Source organism: Coffea eugenioides, chromosome 8 (assembly GCF_003713205.1).
Source record: "Coffea eugenioides isolate CCC68of chromosome 8, Ceug_1.0, whole genome shotgun sequence".
NCBI lineage: Eukaryota > Viridiplantae > Streptophyta > Magnoliopsida > Gentianales > Rubiaceae > Coffea > Coffea eugenioides.
This window is the reverse complement of record NC_040042.1, coordinates 2,013,087-2,037,072: the sequence shown is the minus strand read 5'-3', so window position 1 is coordinate 2,037,072 and position 23,986 is coordinate 2,013,087. Positions and strand designations below refer to the sequence as shown.

The following is a 23,986-nucleotide window of genomic DNA, read 5'->3' as shown; positions in this document are numbered from 1 at the left end:
TGCCAAATTTATCTGTTATAAGTTTTTTAAAAACTTTAGCTACAGTAACCTCAAAAAACTTTTCAAAGTTTTTAAACTATACACTTCAAAATATTAAAAAAAATATACTTCAAAATTTTTTTAAAAAATTCTACAATAAGTTACAGTAAAATTTTAGATAAACACCCAAAAAACTCACCTTTCAAACGAGGCCCGATTTTGTAAAGGGTAAAGTGCACCATAGGTTAACAAACTTTTCCAAAATCTTATCTCAAATATGTTGTATACCCTTTCTTTTAATCCTGTGAATGTGAACTCATTCCAAATTTTACAAAAAAAAAAAAAAAAAAAAAAAACTACATATCATTTCTGTTTTTTCCCCTTTGATTATCCTCAGTTTTTCTTTTGGCAAAACCCCAAGTTGGGGGAGGGAACTCAGTTATATAAACATAGTTATACATATTTTAAAATTCATAGTAAAAATTCACATGAAGTATATACTGTTAAAATTCGTGTGTAATAATTCCTATGAGGCGCACAAATTCACTCAAAAAGATGGGTTATAAAAACAAACATTAAATGTGCATTTTCATAATCTTTCATGAGTATCCGTGATTTTTTTAATTTGAATCACTGATTTTGCGCATATAATCTTGCTTTGATTAGTCTGTGAACATTAGGTGGTTGGCCTGTCCCTTCACTCTCACGATGTGCTGATAAAAAGTTGAATATGGTGTGACCGATGATATTTCAACTGTACCTCTCTCAGCACGTGTTTTCTAATTTTAAAAAATTTAATTGATATATCAAGTAAAGATTTTCTTTTTCCTTTTTTTTCCCCTGGTTTTCTAGACAAGGTTGGATGTGAAGAAAGAAGTGGGAATGAAAATATTGGAGATGGATAAAATTAAATACTCAGCATAAGACAATTGAGGTAACCTTTAACTGCCTAGCCAAATCCCATCATCGCCATCTTATCATGTCTAATTAGTCTTTTAGTTCCTTGTAATGTTAAAAAAAAAAAAAAATGGAACCAAATGGGAATATGGAATCTGTCATTTTGCAGGAATAATTAATTTGTGGGAAAATTTTGCTACATATCTGCAAGGACTAAATAAATATTGACTATATATAGAAAGCGAGAATGTATCAAATATGAGAGTCAGAAGCCCACAAAGAGTCAGAAGCAAAGCTTTGCTCTTTTGGGGTTTTGATCCCATGCTTCTCACGTGGACCCAATTCCTTAATTGGTTCTGCTGTTAATCTCGCGGGTCCGGCTTTTGGTAACCTCCTGTAATTTCTGGCGTGGGCACGTCCTGATATAAAGAGTTTTTTGGAAATTTACCTCACGCGATCACTTTTAACACCAACCACTTGCAATTCACACAAATATCAAATATGAGTAAATTCTCAATTCTTAGCATCATGAGTAGCCAAAATTAGGACAAAATAATAGTGCAAAATATGCCTAATAATTGCTCTATCAATTAATTTGTGGGAAAATTGTGCTACATATCTGCAAGGACTAAATAAATATTGACTGTATATAGAAAGCGAGAATGTATACTTGTAAAGAAGATTTTTTTACGTAGGGATACGAAAAAGAGAAATTTGAAACATATAGTTGGATTGGTTTTTCCTGAGTTTAAAGAGTCATAGGCTAAAAAAGTAGTAGTAGTTCAATTCTTTTTTCCAATCCTAGTTCAAAGCCATAATTAACTATTGTACAGTCATAATTTGGATTCAAATGTGATAAGGTGCATTATTCGAGCTATTGTAAGTGAAACAAAAGAAGAAACAAAGTCACAAAGTTTTCCTAGTGATCAATAGTACCATTGCTTCCTAGAAACAACATTAAAAAAAAAAGATAGAGAGACACTATCGATATTATAAAGTTCTCTCAATGTTTGTCATTTTTATATGGTAATTTATTATAGACGAATTGTTAAATTCATGTGAGAAACTTAAGAACGAAATTACACTGGTGTGTTTCATTCCAAAGCTAATTGTATTCTTAGAAATTACATTAACGCGATTCATTCGAAATCTAAATTCTATTTCATAATTCAAAAGAAAATTTGATGCAATAAATTTTTTTTTTGAATTTGAGACCTTGATTATGACAATACATGAATACCCTCAATGATATTAGAAAGTTCATTCAAATTTAGCGACTGACATAGTCCTAATTATTTTGTAAGAAGGGTAATCTTGAAAAGAAATAACTGAGCACTCAACCATCAATACAAGCTCACTCTTTTGGCAAAGATATATAGATACAGATATTATTGATGAATCTTTGTAGTTAACAAGGTAAACCATGTTGACCAAAAAAAGTCAATAATGTTAGTAGGTAGAAAAGCTGGCATCAATGTGCACCATGTTGAAGGTACACCGTGTTAATCAACAAAAGTCAACGGCGGGTACTCGAAAGTGTCCTTTAGCACAGAGGAGCTAGAAACCAAAATGAAATGGAGGAGACCAGTAAATTAATCACAAGATGCCCTGAACTTACGAGGAAGCCAATTAGTGCAATAATACACCATATTTTATAGATGGGAATCTGCAAGTGGCGGAGTTGGGTAAGAAGACTGTGCAGATGCAATTGTGGGGTTCCAGGCTACAAAATAATGCAAAGATGACAATAATGAGTTGGAGCCAGCTCATTCCAGTTGCGATTGCAAAATGCTGTTCTCATTGGGTCATTTGCAGTATGATTATGGTTATTTATTAGTGTGAACACGCGTGATTGGAATGAGCATTTGTTTATTTATGCAGAAAAAGTCGTGTGTTTGGACAGAAGATTATTTGTCAAAATTTATTTGCTTACGTCATCATTATAATTTTTAACACATCTTTCTATCTTTTCAATTACATTTTTATCTCATATACATCACATCACAAAAAGTGCTACAATAAATATATCTCCAATAATTTACAATCCAAATATCTCAAATAAATAGCAGCTCGCACAACTAACTCTGATGCTTCGCCCAAATTAAAAAAATAGTTTTTCACTATTTTAGCATAGATATAGATATAGATGCTTGCAATGCTTTTCTGGCTAAAATGAGGTTGCACTTTATTACTCTTATTATTATGTTTTTCTTTTGGTCAAATGATGTCGTAATCAAATAGAGAGGAATTTGTCAAGGAATATAAAGGTTCAAATCTTATCTATTAGAAACCAGCTTCCTTAATTTCAAAGACAGAAGATGATTAGAGATCCCCTACATTAATAAAGAAAAAAAAAAAAAAAAAGCCAACCCGATCGTTCTTGATTGCTCATATGTTGCTAAATCTTATCGTCAGCATTGGTTCTTGGTTACCTGCATAATTCTCATCTTTTAATTTTTCAATTAATTAGACTGGAAATGAATACGAGTTCCACTTCTTTGCTAAAAAAATTATTAGCAGAAGTAAAATTTATTAGCAGAAGTTATTTTATAGCCCATGATCCCATGTGCAATATTGCAATGCAACATGGGCAAATAGCTAAGCGAGAAGACAAAAGAGATAGAGATGCCGAGCCTTAGCACCTGGAATGAGAAATAGATATTTTAGTCATTCAGTTATATCAGATTGATTAATTAGAGTTATCACGGGCAAATTTGGCATCTAAAATACAAGTTTTGTGAACTTATTTCACATATAAGTAGTAAAATACTAGTAATGAAGAAGATAAACCTGTAAAGGGTTTGTCTATTTGGTAGTGCACCAAATAAGAGGAGGATCCAAAATTATTTTTTCCTATCGAAGTGTTGCAACTTAAGTGGTGAATGATAATTTTAAAACTTTAATAGTACACCTACCAGCTTGTTTTAATTGTATTTAAATCATACATATATATTAAATATCCAATAATCTTTGTTGCTCGATGGTACCAAACAAGACAAGCACACGAGTAATAACTTTGAATGCTGTGAATTCTCAAGTTACCAAGCTGTAATTATATTTAAATCATTTTTAATTATATTTAAATCATATATATGTTAAATATCCAATAATTCTGGCATGCCCACGTGGAACAAGCTGAGAATCCTCTGTTAGAAATATCTTCATTGAACCACTTTTTACTCTTTTCTTGTTATGTTCCTACAATCAACATCAATTGCAAAATATGAGTTGAATCAATCCAATAATGCAATATTTAGCCAAAATCACAAGAAAATATTAACAATTTCATTAACCACCATGCGCCCTGTCACAATCTAACGATTACGTGATTAATGACCAGAAGAATGTTTGGTATATGTTAATTTGTCACAAACATTTGTAAAATGAGCAAAACTTAGGATCCAATAGCTTGTATGCTTGCAAGAAACTACTACACAAACAAACGATAATTCTTTTGGCCCGATTGTGATAAAAGCATCTTAGTATAAGCTAGAATCTTGTACTAATTGATGACAAACATCTATGAAATAGTTAGAGACTTGCTCTCATCCTAGCAAATCAATTTCTTAACTTGAGGTATATATGATAAAAAATTTGAGTTTCTGTTTAAAAAGTACAATTTGTGAATTGCCAGGTTTTATTTTTTATTGGTTAATAACTTTCAAATATTAGATTCATGGTTTCTTTTTAGAAGAATTTCTATGTTTTATTTGATATATTTACTTTAATTTGACATATAAGCATTATTCAATGTAATATGCAGTAAGTTTTTTCCAGCTTCCGATATTGTCAAAATTTTATTTTCTTTTGCAAGTCAAAATCAAATTAGGATTTGTTATCCCTTATATTATGTCCAGAACCTAGTAGAATTAGATTGAGTAGTTATTTGGTAGAAACTATGTTTCATTAAGTAATTTCATTCCAAATCTAACTATATTTCATAAGAAAAATGTAATATACTTCTCTTCCAAAAACAAATACTTAACAATGATATTATACAATTACCCTCAACAATATCAATAAGTCATTCAAATTTAGAACTCACCATAATATGTTATGGGAGGGTTAATGTTGGAAAGAAGAAACTAATTTTTACGATAATTAATAAAGTGCAAATACTTCTTCAATTTCCTTTCACAATATGGTTCCCTTTTTTGGGTTTAACTTTGTTTTACAATATGGTATATGGTTTCCTTTCTTTTTTTTTTTAACTTTGTCTGGAATTCCTTTCCTTTTAGAATACTAAATTTTAGAAGACAATAATTACATCAACACTAGTATCCATAAATATCCCTCCCCCAATTCATATTTGAAATTTAAGATAAGCTTCATTATTTCACTATACAAGGGCATTACTGGAAAGTGAAAACTAAATTTACTAAAACACCAAATCACATTGGTGCTTTTAATATATATATATATATATATATATGCATATATACATATATACATGTATGTATGTATGCATGTGATAGACATTTGCACAAGAGAGGTTTATTTGGTATCTAGTCTATGGCGATATGACAGGTGCCGAACCTGTGCAATAATAATAAATAAAACCTAACTACCACCTGAAACAGTCAATAATCAACTCTAGTACTGGAGCAGGGACTCTAGGTGTGCAATGGGTTACTTGATTCACCCTGTTCCCGAAGAGTTTGCTTAGTCCAATATACCTGAATTAATTATTTGGCTGAATTCACTAACTAGTAGGCAGTGGTAAGCAGGGTCGTCTCCTCAGGGACTGGAGAGAAATTTATTTCTTTTCAAGTCAAGATTAATGGGGGTTTTGGGATCAAATGCTAACTAAATAAATTAACTGCAGAAAATAATTGATTAAGAGAAATAATTAAGAAAACTCTAGACAAGGGTACACTTCAGAAATGGTTCATGCACTGATCCTCGATTCACAGATAATTCCACATTTATTAATAGATTGGTTATAGTTGTCATACACGCGATAAACAACCAACCTTTCCTTACTTTCTCGATAGTTAAGGTACGACCGTTAACTATTTCTCTAACCCAAAAACAACCCTAAGTACGACCGTAGGATTTAATTTTTAGATTGCATTAAGAATTAGAAAGGCTCAATCCTAACTAACAAATATGCTACGAGGGTTTGTTTAAGTTAGATCGTATGTTTCCCTGACATAAACCCAATTACGCCAGTTGCTACTGTGATAGAGATAACGAACAATTACAGATTCAATTACCCCTATTTAGCAAAATAGCCTATATGAATAATTAATTATTGCGCACTAATCAATCATACACGATAGCTATACCAACAATTAAAAGCAGAAAACATACAAATACCAACAAATGAAGGAAGTAGTTAAAATAATTCAGATCTCACAGTTATTATTGAACCAAATTTTCAGTTGTCCTCTTAACTAGAAAATGGAGATTCAGCTACACATTCTCAAGGGAAATCCGCAGGACTCCCTTGATAACCATTGGTTCCTTCTTCACAAACTAACTAAGAGCAAGCCAAAAATCAGCCGCAGCAAGTGTCGGCCGTCTTTTTCTTCCAAGAGTTCCCACTCTTAATCACGCGGGATCCGGCCTTTTTGTCCTCCCCAAAGTCGGCTAAAGGAGAGAATTCAAGACCAATTAGTACCAGCCGAATTGTTGTTTTATAAGAGAAAAGGCTGGAGGAAACAAAAGATTGGCCAAAAGGCCAAATGGCTCTGCCGTCCTCTCCTTTGCGGCTGACCCCGCAAAGATAATAAGAAGTCCCCGAAAACGTTGGTGGCTTCCTCCTAATCACACGGAACCTGGCTTTCTTTTCTCCTTAGTTTCCTAATTGAAATCTACTATCAAATAAAACTAGTCTCCTAAATAGAAAAAGGTAACTACTAAGATAATATTCCAAGTTCCCTAATCCAACACTAAAACTAATAATGAAGATTAAAATCTTCAAAACCTTCCTCCAATATTGCCTTGAATTTGATTCGGACTTGGAATTCGGTTCCGAATGTGACACCATCAAATTAATTAGAAAATTGCCCCTTTTTGTCATGTTTTGCTCCTTTTCCTACAATTAGCACCAAATACCAAATATAAATAGAATCGATCAATTAATATAATATTTGGCTTGAATAAAAGGAGAAATAATTATGAATTAAATGACAATTTCACACCCTATCACGATATCCACAAAGCCAACGAGGCAACCACAAAATTGAAAAAATAAAAATAAAATGCGTTGAGAAACATTAGAGAGAGATTCAAGGGATCGTCAACCATGGCATTCCAAAAGAAAAAGGAAAACAACAAATTAAAGAGGAGAATCATCGAGGACATCAAAAATTAAAACCCAATAAATTAACTTTCTGATGTTGAAATAATGGTCAAGTGAAAGGCATCCCAGCTCCAAAACTTAAGTACAATGTTATTTTTGGTTAATAGCAGCTCATATAAGTGTGAAAATTGTGGAAGATAGAAGTAATCAAATCAGCATACCAAGAAGAAAACTTAGGATCCATTAGCTACTAATAACTTGGCACATGTTTCATTCTATAATTACCTTTCACCGTCAAATTGAATTTTCAACGTACCAAGGTTTTCTCAAATCGCTTCATACAAGATGCATGACATTTGTTCTGATTTACCGTATCATCTTAGCATTTGGCATGGGATCTTACTGTTTACCTCATTGTAATGATATACCGTTAAAATGGAACTAATAAATGGGAGTACAGTTAGCGGGAGCCTGAGCTCACAAATGAATCTGTCCTTTTGCATACTTGTGCAAGAATAATTAATTTATGGGAAAATTTTGCTACATATCTGCAAGGACTAAATAAATATTGGCTATGGTTAGTGAGAATGTATCCTTGTAGAGAAGATTTTTATGTAGGGATATTGTTACGAAAAAGAGAATTTTGAAACATACAGTTGGATTGGTTTTTCCTGATTTTAAAGAGTCGTAGGCTAAAAAAGTAGTAGTGGTTCAAAAATTTCCTTCTTTTTTTTTTCAAATCCTAGCTTGAAGCCCCTACTTGAGTTAATAAATTGAAATTCACTAGTAAAATTAACTATTGTAGAGTCATAATTTGGACTCAAATGTGATATGGTGCATTAGTTGAGCTACTCGAATACTGTATTTTGGAAAAATATTTTCGAAAACAAAAGAAGAAACAGAGACACAGAGTTTTTCTAGTGACCATATGGTTCCTAGAAACAACATAAGAAAGGAGATAGACAGAAACACATTATCGACATTATACAATTCTATCAATGTTTGTCAATTTTACATTGTAACCTAATACAGAAGAATTTTTCAAAGCCGTAAGAAATTTAAAGACGAAATACGAGAGAAATTCTTACTCACAAAAGAAGAAACTGCAGCAAATAAATGGAGTGGAGCCATTGTAGTCAAAAAGAAAAAGATAAACTAAAGCAAGAGACGTGATGGAAATTGAATAGAAAGAAGATAGCCAGCAACGTGATTTTGAGATAGAGCGACGAAGCTGCCTTACCCGCTACACTACAAAATCATGGGAATTATTAAGAGGACCATGCAGTTGGTGGGGTGTTCACTCTTTGTAGATCATTGTTATGAGCTAATAATCCAACAGGAACACAGAGAACTGTTTGTGCCACTTTCAGTATTGTAGATCATTTAGCCCTCAATATAAAATATACTGGATTGAGATCTTCGTATATTCAAACCGTTTGATAATCAAAAATTGAACATTTGAATAAATTAAGTGACATTGAATTTCTTAGACAAAACTTGCTCCCAAAATTAAGTGATAAGCTATTTACTTATCACTGAATGTGATATGCACTCAAATGTATTAGATTTAATACTTAATAATTCAATAATTTAATAAATTCAGATTTCAAATTTCAAATTTCAGACTTCAGTTTTCAGACTTCAATTTTATCAAATGCACCCTCAATGATAAGTGAATAATTTATCACTTAATTTTAGGACCAAGTTTTACCTAGAAAATTTAGTGTCACTTAATTAATTCAGATGTTCAATTTTTGGTTATCAAACAGTCTGAATATGTTAAGATCTGAATTCATTAAATTTAAGTGTTGAAGTGGGTTATCAAATAGGGCCTTAATTTAGGATTCTTTTGCTATGTGCCAAAGAATAAGAGATGGACTCGCTTTAACTTTGTGGACATTAATCAATCGAGTCTAATCAAACTCAATGAAGCATGAGTAGTACAAATTAATATTTTATATAATTTTAAATGAGGATACAATTGATGATATTTCACACTAATAAATATTAAAAAATTCCAAAAGGATATATTACATTTAAATCTCGATTGAGTTCAATTGAACTTAATGAGTTTTCAAGCTTCGTATAGTAGACTTGAACTTGAACTCTTCAAGCAATTTGAGATACTCGAACTAAATATTGAACTTGGTTAACCTGAGTTTTGACAAAACATGCTTGTGAGTAATTTGATTGAGCACGAATTGTTTTGCACCCATACGACAATATACTCTCAATTAAGGGAGTCAGTGACTATGTTGCAGTTTTATGGTACATAATAGAAAATATCTGACCAAATTTCGGCATAAACATACCTATGCGTTTAAGTAGAAATAAGGAAAGATCACAAGCGAACAAGAATCTACTACTATAGATAAAGAAAAACCCAACTCAAAATGAATATTATATCAAAGTTACAGGAGAGTAAGGGTGCAGCAGAGTTTTGAGCATGTTGTGGGTTAAAGTTGGTTTTTAGATTTTTATTTTTTTTTTCCTCCTTTCTCGTCAGTTGAAGAATGGACTGAGGAAAGTGAGATTTCAATTTCTGTAACTCCGCAGTCGGGGATTGATTTAAGAAGACATTAGACAGAAATGTTGGTAGTGCTACTATGGTTGGACTAAGTCATGGACGAAGTTAAGAATAGAAAATTATAAACGAAACTTTTAGAAAGCTACCGAGAAATCTGTAAGCACAGTGTTTTCACCTACCAACGCCGAGAAGGAGCTTTTTTACCAGTATTTGTAAACCTTGAATTCCATAATAATGTAGTTACTTTAGCCTGAGCTTTAAGTACCCACTACCCTTATTTTAGGGTAAATTAAACATAACCTCCTACGGTTTCACTCATAGTCATATAACCCTATAACATTGTAAAATATCTATTTCACTCGTTTAGGTTCAATATAAACTTTACGAAAAATAATCTCTGCAATGTCGTTAGTTCAAATATTAATAATTTCCTTACTTAAATACTCAAGCGAATAAATGCCTGACCACCTCGGATATAATCGCAGGGGAATTGTGTGGATAAATACAAAAAATGTAATGAGGTAAGGTGGGTATTTATAAATCATAAAGGATTAAGTGAATTTTATGGTTCCATCACATACGTCTTCTGGAATGTGTTTGGTTCAATCACCTAATCAATGATGCATTCCTTCATTTTCTACTTTGCATAAAACCACATAAAAGGTTATATAACTATTGTGAAGCTTTACGCGTGTTACGTGGCATTGAAGAAAATTATAGGGGGATTATATGTAATTTATCCTTTTTTTTACATGAATTGTAGTTATATATTTATATATATTATTTTAATGCATTTTGGGACTAAATGACATTGAACCTTTTTCTGGGGTCAAATGATGTTGTAATAAATAGAGAGAAATTTGAGAAGAAATATGAGGTTTCAAATCTGATCTATCTGTTAGAAATTAGCTTCCTGAATGTCAAAAAAGGAAGTTAATTAGAGATCCACTCTTCATTTTTTTTTTTTTTGGCTAGCGTTATACGTTAATCAAACAAATTGCAAAGCCAATCGTTCTTGATTGCCCACATATTGCTAAATCTAATCATCAGCATTGGTTCTTGGTTGCCTGCATAATTCTCCTCTTTTGATTTTTCAATTAATTACACTGCAAAAGAATACGAGTTCAACTTTACTACTAGCAAAAGTATTAGCAGAAGTTATTTGTCTTTTTCCCACAAAGAAAGAAAAGAAAAGCAGAAGTTATTTATAGCCCATCGTCTCATGTGGAACAACATGCAATGCTGTAATGCCGCGAATGCTGAGCCTTAGCACTCAGCTGTCGCGGGTTGTTATGAGCTGTGGGAAAAAATGAGCTAAGTTGTGCAAAGAGTGGGCTGGGAACATTAACATTACTTTTTGTACGTTTTCTCTTTGAGGTAATTTTTGGTAATAACTTTGTGTAGTGCTGAGGGAAACCCCGGTCGATTTTGCATTTCTAGTTTGATAAATGAGGTCCTTTCCATCTCTGAAGATCAAATAGTACAGTTTGGAATTGCTGATGGTTCTGCGGCAAGCTCAATATCAAAGAACAAGGAGATTGATGTGAGCATCTATCTAGCTGAGATTGTTATGTATTAGGTCCTGAATTCTCTATAGTTCCGTGCTTTTGTGATTTTGTACTTTACCACATAACTCTCTCCATAGTTTAAAAACCTATATGGAACCCGTCATGATTTGGATTAACATGTCACTGTTAATTTTCCCGTTAAAACTAATGATCAATAGTAAAAAATCAAAATCAAACTAATAAATTGGCAAATTTATCTTTTCATTACTTGAAGAAATTTAAATAAAATAGATAAATAAGAAATAGAAAATGCCATTAAAATTTTGGTTTAAAAACCTATAATGATATTTTTTGTAATAAAAAAATTTCTATTTCTTATTTATCTATTTTATTTAAATTTCTTCAAGTAATGAAAAGATAAATTTGCCAATTTATTAGTTTGATTTTGACCTTTTACTGTTGATCGTTAGTTTTAATGGAAAAAAAATTAAAGGTGACACTTTAACTCAAACCATGAGGGAATTATATATATGTTTTTAAACTATGGAGAGGTTATATGGTAAAGTACCTAATCATAGGGGATAAAATATAATTTACCCAACTTAATATTAGCTGGCCCTTACATTGCTAAAGCAAATGGGTCAGTGGTTGCTCATACATATACGTGGATCATTTGCATTTTTGTTCCTAATTGCCCGCGTAAACCACATCTTTTGATTTTCCAATAAATACTGCAAAAAAAAAAAAAAAAAGTAACGACTCCTTCAAAAAAAATACTACTCGAAGATTATTGATTGTTCACCTAAATTCGTCAAGTTTCAAAAAAAAATCTTTAAAGTGAATTGAATAGAATTCAAAATTTGTGTTTTGTGATCATTCCTAAAAGAGAACGAGTGATACACATTGTAAGTTTATTAGCACAAAAAGATAAAGCGTTATACACAATACATACAATAAATAAGAAAAGACAAGACACAGAAGATGATGAACTTCTCTCACGGATGTCGAAGGGGAAAAAAATTACTCATAAAAAATAAAAACAAAAGAAGAGAAAGCAGTGTTGTCCACAACAGAGAGGGTGCAAACCAGAGAAAGGGGAATGATTATGTTTTCTTCTTCTACTTCTCCCATAGCTGGCGCTCTCTCCATTCCCCATCATCTGTATAGCAACCAATGACAATTTCAGGAATGTGTGCGATTCTTGTGTAATCTTCACTTTCTTCCTTCTGATTCTCTACCTTTTCTATCATTTCAGAACTCATCTCAGACAAATACAGCTGTTGAAGCTGGCTCAAGTGCTGAATACCCAATGGTAATTCCTCCAGTAATGGAAGTAGGTCCAGAAATAGATTCTGGAGACGAGGCAATGCACCCTCCTCCACTGTCATCCATCTCAACCCTTCCATTCTCTTTAAGTGCATCCACTTCAGATTTAGGAACCCTCCAGCCTTGAAACACAACCCTTCTCCCTGGTAAGATCCACAGAAATTAATTTCACCCAAATTGGGCAAACGATGGAGGGATTCAAGCGGATCCTCCTCGCCCCTTAACCTGCTCCAGTACAAATCTATTCTTACTAAGCCGTGAAGACGAGCTACCCATTGTGGCATCTTTTCTAAGCGGCCACTCAAAACCAGCATGCGAAGAGATCGAAGGAACGAAGAAGAAAGAGAAGGATGATTTAGATCGATTATCTCATGATCATCACCACCTTCTCCAATTGATTCAATGCTGAATCTATGAAGACTGGTGAGGTTGGCAAGGGAGGAGCAGAGCTCCTTTCCATCTTCTCTTCTTAACTTTGTAATACCTAATTCTCTTAATTGGGTCAGCTTTCCTATCTCCTTGACTACTGTAGATCCACTACTAGCATCTATGCTATCTAATATTTCTAGGGCAAGAAGCACTCCCATATTCGAGGGAGCTTTAAATCCATGATATCCATAATCATCATCGGAAGAATCAACTTGTTGATATACTCTGAGAACCCGAAGTTTTTGCAGCTTTAGGATTTCCACGGGTAATTCTCTAACTCTGGTGTTACCCAAATCCAGAAACTCCAAATGTTGAAGCTTTCCAATGGCTTTTGGGACTCTCTCCACTCTCGTATCATATAGGTCTAGATGCTTGAGATGAAACAAGTTGAAAATCTCATTTGGTATTTCCTCCTGTGTCTCTTGATCTCTCAAATCCAAAACCTTCAACAACTTGCTACTCCTTAAAACTTCAGATAACAACATTTTGGATAGTAGTGGGTTCATGGATTCAACTGTAACAAATGACCGAAGATGGTCAAAGCAATAATTTGGTCTTTGTTGGTGGTGCTGGGTGTTGGTACTGCTGCTACTATGGACTATTAGACGGCGTACCTTCTCGGACGGCCACCTTGTTGGTTGTCCAGTAGTAATTGTGATCAAGGTTTGTAAAATCGGGATCCCACGTCGGATCGATTTTAGTTTCACAGAATCGGATCGTAGGATCGTAAGATCCTACCAAAAACTCCTAAATTTACTAAATTAATGAATTTGAAATTCATATATCATTTTGTACATCCTAAAAGATATCAAATAAATAAGTTACTCATAAATATATAGTATTTTTTACTTACTATCTGACAAGTAATAAAGAAGAGAATATAAACCTGTTATCTGTCATGATTTCAAGTCTTAAAACCAAATGCTTCACAGTTTACACAATCATAATTTCAAATATAAAATAATCATCAACCTTCACAAATACTAAAAAGCCAAACATCCAAAAAGATTTTCAAGATCAAAATTAACTACTAGAATGTCATCTGTCATGTTTAAACAAACATGAAAAAATAAAAAATAAAATAGCAACAATTCATCATTTTCAAGTATCATAATAATTCAGAAATACATTAATTTATAACCAATCATTTTCATCGTTTGAATCAAATTCATTATTCCCATAATCCATATTATCAAAATCATTATTTTCCCAATCATCTTCACCATCCCAATTCTCTTGGAATTCATCTTCGGCATTATCTTCATCACCATCCAAATTAGTATCATCCAAATCATTAGTTCCCATTTGAACATCATTTTCGGGAACCATATCAAGATAATCATCATCTTGGCGGTCGAATTCAGTTGAAGGCCCATCATCCTCATCAATAACATGAATCTCTTTCATTTTATTAACTTGTCTTCGACGGACATGGGTTTGACGATCTTCATGATCATCTAAATAAACAAACAATAATAATGAAAGTTACCAAAAACAAGAGAACTTGCAAAATAAAAATATAAAAAAAAAGATAAACTTTATACTTAAATTGGAAGAAAGAAAGAAACTTACAAACTCTCTGCACATTTCTTGTAAGTATTTACACTGAACTTGTTTTTATTAGCATCAATTTCAATTCCATGATCCCACCCGGGATCCAATCGAGCACCCGGTGCATTTTTTTTACTTTGTTTCTTTGAAGCTGATGAAGACATTTAAGCACTGCCAAATATATTAGAATATTCATAAGAAACCAAGAAATTCAGACCAGACCAGCACTTGATAAAAGAAAATAAAGCTAGCATTCAGAAAATAAGCCAGACCAGACCAGCACAAGAAATTCAGTCTTATTACCAATGATTTTTGCAAGGCCAAGTGCAAATCCAATGAAAACATAGGTAAAGGACATAACAACAGCAACAATAGAAGTTCAGAAATTAATGCTAGAATAGTAAAAATCCATTTGTGTGAATTTTTCTGGAAAATAAAACTTTGCTATGCGTCTTACCAGAAAAGGGAATTCTTTTGTGTCCTTAGTGATCCTTCATACCCTGTGCTTAAAAATCACTATTTCATAAAATTATGGTACTCAATGAGTTAATCAAAACAACAAGATACCAAATATTCTTAATTCATATGCTTTTAATTCTCTAGGTTACTGATCACTTAGGAGTCATTGTAACAACTAACTAATCCAAATTTCGTGCTAGAATTGTGAAAGAGCAGAATCCCACCAGGAAATCCAAAAAAACTAAAACATATATTCTCAAGAATTTCTGCTAGAATAAAGCAAACAGAACCATCAAGTGGACCTGCAATGGGCCATACTGCAACTCAAAAAAAAAATATAAAATGAAAAATTAAATAAAAAGGAAAATTCGCGGAGTTCTTCAACCAAGAATGTCATAACTGACTAATAGGGGTTTTCCATTTACATTTTTTCAGGCTCTTCAAACATCTACCTGTTGCAGATTGTTATAAAACCAACGCGACCAAAATAGAATTAAACTCATAAAAAACAAATATTTCTTGAATGCATCAGAAAAAAAAAGGGAAAAGGATGGACTTACATTTTGATTTTTCTCTTGATCAGCAGGAAAATTTTGCCAGCTAAAACAAAAATCCGGCGGCAACAGAGGATTTTGTAGCTTGATATTCTTACCGAAGCAATGGCTGCTGGAGCTTGAAGCTTTAAAGCTTGAAGCCTTGAAGCTGTCGGCTGTAGCTTGTGGGTTCTTGGTAGAAGCCGCAGTGATTTGTCTTGTTAGTACTTGGTCTTGGTAAGAGCTGTAGCCGAAGCTTGAGGTGGTTTGATGGTTTAAATTAGGGATTTGATTTGGGCAGCGGAGAGGAGAAAAGAAACGACAAAGGTCTGCTTGAGGAGAAGAGGAAGAAAACCCGAAGCTTTTAGACGGAACTTTTGACTTTGAGGCAAAATTTGTTAAAACATTGCAACTAAGGCCTACAATTTCTTGATAAACTACAAGCCTACCCCAAATGTTGATTTTTACTTGCAAAATGAACCTTGTATTTCACAAATTAGCATTTTTTGTAGGATCGAAGTAGGATCGTACGATCCTACGCGATCCTACCTCGATCCTATGTAGATTCTAAGAACTTGCGATCCTGAGTGCGATCCGGATCGATTTTGCCTTTTCGGATCGTAGGATCGTACGATCCTACGATCCGCATCGCGATTTTAACAACCATGGTAAAAACCACTCTTAACATACTATATAATTATCCGTAGATGTATAGATAATTTCAATGCTTATTCTTCGACTAAATGATGATGTACTTTATTTGTTCATTTTTTCTTTTCTTTTTTTGGTCAAATGATGTTGTAATAAAAAAGAGAGGAATTTGCGAAAGAATATAAGGGTTCAAATCTTATCTATTAGAAATTAACTTTATTAATTTCAAAGGAAGAAGTTAATTAGAGATCCCCTCTTCGTATTTTGATTTTTAACTCAGTAGAACTTAGCATCAGCTAACCCTTACATTAATCAAACAAATTGTTAACCAATCGTTCTTGATTGGCCACATGTTATTGTCAGCATTGGTTCTTGGTTGCCTCATAATTCTGTAATGTTGATTTTTGTATTAAGTACATTAGAAAAGAATATGAGTTCCACTTTACCACTAAAATTGATTATTAGCAGAGAAGGCAAAAGAGATTGGCGATGCCGAGCCTTAGCACCTAGGTAGGTGTCACGGGGTCGATGCCCGGAAAGCAATGGTAACTTACAGAGTGATAAGGTGCAATTGTTCAGTCATCATCTTTTTGGTAAAGAATGGAAGGGTGGATACATAGGTGAGGGCAAAACACCGCCCATTAATACATGACTTTAGTCATTCAATAAGTAGTAGATCTAGAATTACAGGAGAACTATCCAAATATAGTAGTGTTCAATGCAGCCGTTATGATTAGGCATGTCTAAAAGTCTATACATATATATTATGCTGTTTTTTATTAAGTAACTCTCTCTTTTCTACTGTCAAAATAGAAAATCTAAAATTTGAAAAGATTTAAATATGAACTAAATAGCTGCAATGATTTGTTGGCTAATTCCTTAAAATATCACCTCAAAAGGAAATCAATGTGGTGGTTCTGGCATCCTTATCGCCTTAAAATATGCCTGCGCCACACTAACTGTGCACGATAGGCAACCCCAAAAAAATCACTACTGGTTCCGCGTATGCGTTCACTCTTCAGTCTTCCATCAAATAAAGGGCGGTGGCTACCAGCGTACCGCGCACTATCGTTCAAAAGCAATCGATGTCTAAACTTAAAAACGTGGTGGCCTGGACATTGACGAATAAATAAAGGGAAACAGAATTCCTGTGTTTTCAAGTTCTATGACTAAAGATGCACATTCCAATTCTCTGCTTATGCTGTCTTCAAACAAAACTAGAAAATAATGCTTTGCCTTAAATGTCGAATGAACTTTCAGTCAGAAAAGGCATCAAGATTCAGAAGTGATATTTATGCCTCAAAGATGACCAATTATTTTGTAGAGACCATATGTTTAGTCTCTTTAATGAATAAGGAGAATTCTACACTTCAAAAGCCAAAACTCAAATCAATATTCAATTTGCTCTTGTTGAAATTAACCTTCTGGTAATCATTCCTTCCCCCCTCCGAAATTCATCAATGCCACAAGCTCGTGAGTTTCCAACAATCCCATAATTTACTATAGAAGATTCACAGCACCAATTTAATCGAATATATTCAAAAAAAAAAATCACCTGAAAAATGCAATCCAAACGGAATTGCATGCAGACGAAATTTATTTTGAGTTAGGCAACATAAAAAATTTATGTAGTTGATTGAGCAGGTCCGATCATGAATAAGATTCAAAAGCAGCTGAATTTAGAAAAGGCGATAAGTGCATCATTCAAGTCTCCCCTAGAAAACTGCACAAGCAATAGTCTACTCAAAACAAAATCAGAAGTACACTGAAAAATTTGTTGCACCATTTCAAAATTATATGAACATGTATGTATGATCAGTTGATAAAGAATACCAAAATATATATTATATGTGCATCCAATCTATATTCTTTTTTTTTTTTTTTGGTTGCTCGCCGGTATCCGAAGCTTTGCCCCGACTAATCTGAACCCGACCCGCGTCGCGCACCTTGCTATGGTGGGTGAGTCTCCCAACAGAGGTGTCTGCGTACACTAGAACTCGAACACGAGACCTGCTTAAGCGAATCCGAGCCGCTTACCACTCAGACCAACCCCTGTTGATATCCAATCTATATTCAATTACCTCCCTCAATGTTGAACTCTCTCTCTGGACATCTAAATGCTCTTCCAAAACTATTATACTTACAAGTAAACAAAACCTGCACACCTAAACTATCAGAGCTTTACACAAACCTAAACATATATACATGACTAATCTTGAGAAAGACTGCGAACGAACAGCCACACACTTTTTCCTCATCAAAAAAAAAAGCCCTCCTACAATGCATCAAGACACAGATTCATATGCCCAAAAAGTATCCGGGTCAGGACTGAAGAGAGAAAAATCTTGGATTTCTAGGTTTGCTATGTGCCAGTCTACAAATCGAGCCTGAACAACCTTGAATATCAGCAAGATTGTAGGCAAAAGCCACCATTCGTCGTCCTCCCTGACATAATGAGATTCAAAAGTTCATTAGACCCTTCAAAAATTAGTTACAAGAGTAAAGACAATTCTCGAAAGTCTCCAAATTAAAAGTCTTTAAGCACAATTGTCATTAGCGAGGGATTTATTAGTCCCATCTTTTGGCACCCTGCAGATTATGTCATTTGGATTAAAAAAAAAAGGGTAAATATCTAAGGTACGTTGCCAAATGACCTTAGACCAAGCAATCAACTAAAAAAGACACGTCACCTGGAAAAACATCAGCATGTAAATCTTAAAGGATCAAAATAGAAGTCAGAATTTTACTAAGGGTGCGTTTGGTTCAACAGAATTGGAATTGAATTGGAATTGAAATTCTATAGAATTAGAATTCTATGAATTGGAATTCCAAAACATTGAAATTCTTTTGTTTGGGAAATACATAGAATTGATATAGAATTCATTTGGAATTCCAAATTCTTTGTTTGGATGGGAGAAGAATTTATTAAGAATTAGAATTGTTTCCAACTAACATTTCCTTACATAAAAAAATTCTTCTTTTTTACTATATAATAATTTTTTAACATTTAGCTAATTGTTACTAAAGCTTTAAGGAAAAAGCCAATTAGTGCCTTTAATAATTTATTTTTTTTCTTGCATTTAACTAATTGTTACTAATGCTTTAGAGAAAAAAAAACAAATTAGTTCCTTTTCTACAAAAAAAAAAAAAAAATTGATCAGAAAGCCAGCAAATCAGCAATAAACAGCCAATCTAGCACTAATCAATATTCAGAGTGCCAATTTCTTATCGCACAGGTACAAATATACCAATATGATTGTGCTGGTAGTAAGATTTCCATAATAACCAAAAAGGACTGGGCAAGTACATGATCCAAACAACAGGCATCATTTGGTTTAGGTAGCTTTATACCTTGTGAAACTGAAAACCATGAACTGAGCCAATTCCAGTCTGGAGAGTGAACGTCAATGAGCAATACAAAGAGACCTCCTAATTCCTTTCCCACCTAATATGCTTCCAAACCCAAACACAAACCCACCCCCCCAAACAACAACAAAAAAAAAACCCACACCACTTCCCACCCAATGCACGGCATCCATCTGACCTTGTTTGGCCATGCTGAGATGCATAAAGAACAGTAGAATTTTAAAACTTCCACCCCCTGCATGCTAGTCAAAAGGCCCCTCTAATACCATCCAGGCTCTCTACTAAAGATACTCTGCCAAAAAAAGAAACAAACTTCTGATAAACAGCAGCAACATTGCTATGAATAGACAAAATATCCAATGTTCCATTCTTATAATCTCAAAAATCAGATAGAAAATAGCTGAAATACTCCCTAGAATCTTTCTATAATCTTGTTTTGATCCATTACATAAAAAACAAAGAACTCATCAGAATTTAAAAAGTCATGGATACACGATGGAGTAGTAACAACTTCTACTTTCTCTACTTGGGCGTCCAGCAATCAGCTCAACTTCTTCTACAAAAACAACTTCAACTGAAGCTTACCAAAAAAAAAAAAAAATCAATTACCAATGTGCATCAATAGCCAATCCTTTTTTAAGTCATCTCCGAGACCAGAAAAAGTGTCATACTTTGTCCTGTCATTCATAAGTAAGTCAATACCCTTCAACAATTGAAATCTATCCAATTCAATTTTAGATAACTCATCTTCCACCATTTTTGTTGTAACTTTTGAGCATTCTGAATTTAAGTACTTATCCAGTGAATCTGCCATTCGTCCCAACACTTTGTAAAGTACTTGAGAGCTCGTTAGTTTTCTCTTTGTGCCACGATCATTTGTTGAAGATGAAGCTTTTGATTTTGACCGTTGTCGAGCTAGCAGTGCATTCATAACTTCATCTTCTAAAGATCGTGAATCAGTCTCAAATGATTCCTCTACATTAGCAGACTCTTCAACTTCAGTTTCAACATTAGCCTCAAAAACAGTTTGGGCACCCTCTCCATTTGCACGATCTTGTGAAAACAGTGTACAGATATCCTCCCAATTTTCAACCACAATTTTTTTTCTATAAGGAAGAATTTTTGGATTCTCACTTACTCGAGCATTCCATACATCCTCATCACGAACATCAATTCTACCTCTAGAGTAGTCCCATATTATCGCAGACCCAGAGTTACATGACTGGAGCAGTGGGTATAGGATGTCATAGTGTTTCTCCCATGTCTTGAAACGAGATAAAATATTAGCCTTTGTCACAGATATATTGAGCTTATCGAATAAAGCATTCATTACTACGGTGTAGGCTGCTGTCTTCCATGCACATTTACCATCCAATTTGTTTCCTTGGTTCATTTGGTCAATAAAACAGGTGCCCATTACACGATCCATTTCAGGAGTCCAAGTGAAATACCCTTTGCCTTTCCCTTTTGACTGAGATGTTGCTTCAGATGCCATATCTAAGGCAAATATGCACCAGAAAAACATCACAATGTCATGTTCTTAAGAATAGATTCAACAGCCACTGCATTATAGAACTAAAAGTGAGAGGCAAATATGCACCAGAAAAATCCATACATATGTTAAATGAAGAACTTATGATGACTTATTTGGACGGAACCTTTTTGCAAAAGCAATTTGGAGATGTTGCTAAGATCATCACTTATGTGCACAAAATAGTTTGGAGATGTCCTAAACTTATTCTGGTGACTTAAAGCTTCTACTGGTAAGGATTTTCCAGCACACTGCAACAAAAGAAAGAAACAGAAAAGTCCCGACAAAGCTTTCTTTCTAGAAACAAGACTAACTGGCTACGAGAAACATCAGAATCCTTCTAAAGCCTTCTATGAGTCTTCAAACCAAGAATTTAGTGTACTTCAAACCAAGAAGAATTAAACAAGAACAAGTTTCCGTAAATCATATGAGACATTAATCTTATCTAGATGATGGAGAAATAATATACATTGCAGAATATTGATAATTTACTAGAACACTGCTTGCACAAAATACAGGATATGAAGCACAAAAAAAGGGTGTAATCTGCATTCTCTGTGTTTATGATCTCAGTGTCTTGAAGGAGGATACTTTAGCTTCGGATTCAGCATTTCATCCATCATCAGTCTTAAACATGTGGATATGATTCACGAAGTCAGGTTCTTAGCCAAGGCCACTTCCTGATGTTTAGAGGTCGAATCATTATAATGCAGTGAAATTTTAAACTTGTAGCAGTAATTTTTTGCAGACAAAACGTTTTTGAATGAGATAATTTTTCTGCCTGTAATGTGAATGTAGATCCTATAAATTATCTCTTGAATATTCAATCTACAAAGAACCATGAACAATGTATTACAAAGCCACAAACAAAAGGGGGAAAAAAACCGGATACTAGTAGTGTTTTTTTTTATGTCAAATTCAAGAAATGTTATGTAAATACAGCATCAGGAGCAAGCTTAAAAGTTCAAATACAGAGGCAAATAACTACTTTAATCATTCAGAGCCCCCTGTATGCAGAATGTCTGTAAATAATGCAATCCAGGATCAGAATCATCAGAATCCCAAAACACTCACTTTTTGCAATTGAAAGCAAGAGAAGCCTTCGCAAGCTTCTGTTTCTACCGTGAGAGTAAGCGGTAAGCCACTCACTCAATCCTCATCAACTCATCCTTCAAAAAGCCTCTACTATTCCATTTGCTATTATTATTATTTAATTAATTTCACGAATATTAGGGGAGCAAATGCGATTCATAAGTAGCAGCAGTAAATTTATTTTTTCTTTAAATAAAAAAACAAATATCGATCATAATCCAAATCCCACAACACAATTCAAATCGTCGGATGTCCAGAACCATCATGTGACTCTGTCTGCTCACCAGCCGCCGAAAACTGACTCTTAAAACATATCCAATCCTCTTACTTCACTCACCCTGTTGCCCCTGAAAATCCCCTAAGATGTCCAATTCCCTATTAATTAACCAAACTCTCTTGAAGAAAGACATCAAATCACTCTCTTGTACAAAGATTTTGCCAGTCAAAGAAATTCAGAATTCAATATTCAATGCTGCAAAGTTAAAAATCGAAGGCAAAGGAGAGCTTTTAGTTGTTACCTTCCGGACTGAAGAACCCAGTTCGGAGCAGTCTTGCGATTGCTGAAGTGATGGGTAGATGCGTGGCAGAGCGATGCCGGAGACGGTGGTGGAAGAGACAAAATGTTAGGGTGGCGGTGAAGGGGATGACGCACAGAAGAAGCACTTGCAGTTGAGGAAAAGTGACTAATTAGATCGCGAGAGAGGGCTGCTCACATAGTTGACCCGATTTTAATTTTTTACCCATTAGGATCCGCGTACTAACCCGAATAGGAGGTGAAATTATGGAATTGGAATTGTAATTCTTAGGTCTTACCAAAGAATTGAATTTGTGGAATTGATGGCTCGTAGAATTCAAATTGAATTCTAATTCTCTGGCATTGCGGGTGTCCAAACTGAAGAATTGGAATTGGGACCCCAATTCCAATTCTAAACCCCAATTCTATGGGGAACCAAACGAACCCTAAACTGAAAGAAATCATCGATTCAAGGCAGCACTGAAAATGGGAACATGCCAAGTCAAAGTACTACTTAAATAAATTAATCTTGGCAGCTATATTCTTACAAACTTAACCTTAGTCATTTAAAATTAAGTAACAAAGTAATGTAACAGAAAAAGAGAATCAACGCAGGATTCAAACCACAATATTCGAAATTTAAAAACTCATAAAGTTCCTGCTTCATGCCATGGATGTTTCATAATATCAAAACAGAATCTGTATAAGATAATTTTTATAAGATCCAGAAATGAATTAAAAGTAAAGCAAACAAAGCACCTTAAAATAATGACCATTAAGCATGAAAACAATTACAGAAGACCTTTGAAAATGTGAGCTAATAGCAAACCTTGACTACATATAAAGTGAAGCAAAGGCATGACCATATGAATAAATCTAGAAAAGTTAATGTCATTGGTTTTACCTTGACGAATATTAAACCTCTTTAACTAATGAGCACAATCAACAAAAGGCTTTCTACAAGATGAACTCCAGCTTGCTTTACATGCATAAAGAAGAAAAGAAAAGGCAACTTTAACTGAACAGAACATATGAAACATGGCAGGATACCTAGAAATATATATCTCCAACATTATTTGGAAAATAACTTCCGCTTAATTCCCCCAAAAAATTAAATCCTGAAAAGGCATGCAGATATGCGAAGGAATTAAATCTATATATTTGGTAGTGTTTTGGGGATGCAGAGGAATTAAATCCTCTGGTAGTGTTTTGCATGACATAATTCTATATCTAACACATTATTTGTCCATAACCATGAATGAAGCCCAAAGGTATTTGATGGAGCCGCTCTGAAGTAGATATCTATGATAAATCTAGCGCGCATTCGCATGATCCTACCTTGGCAACCTCTTTTTGCAAAATGGTTGAGACCAACA

The 23,986-nt window shown here is 33.9% G+C and overlaps 2 protein-coding genes across 2 annotated transcripts; both read right to left on the bottom strand.

Moving 5' to 3' along the window:
• Nucleotides 1-12,276: 12,276 nt before the first annotated feature.
• Nucleotides 12,277-13,398, bottom strand: LOC113779445 (disease resistance protein RPM1-like). The gene has a single exon (XM_027325022.1). It carries the CDS (start codon nucleotides 13,396-13,398, stop codon nucleotides 12,277-12,279), a length of 1,122 nt encoding a protein of 373 aa, XP_027180823.1.
• A 6,676-nt stretch (nucleotides 13,399-20,074) lies between these two features.
• Nucleotides 20,075-22,750, bottom strand: LOC113779444. The gene is made up of 2 exons (XM_027325021.1): nucleotides 22,615-22,750; nucleotides 20,075-20,970 (listed from the first exon to the last, which is right to left on the bottom strand). Exon 2 carries the CDS (start codon nucleotides 20,966-20,968, stop codon nucleotides 20,075-20,077), a length of 894 nt encoding a protein of 297 aa, XP_027180822.1. The 5' UTR covers nucleotides 20,969-20,970; nucleotides 22,615-22,750.
• Nucleotides 22,751-23,986: the final 1,236 nt, after the last annotated feature.

Excerpts from the sequence above, each read along its gene's own strand:
- LOC113779445 (XM_027325022.1), bottom strand. The coding sequence starts at position 13,398 with ATGTTGTTATCTGAAGTTTTAAGGAGTAGCAAGTTGTTGAAGGTTTTG.
- LOC113779444 (XM_027325021.1), bottom strand. The coding sequence starts at position 20,968 with ATGGCATCTGAAGCAACATCTCAGTCAAAAGGGAAAGGCAAAGGGTAT.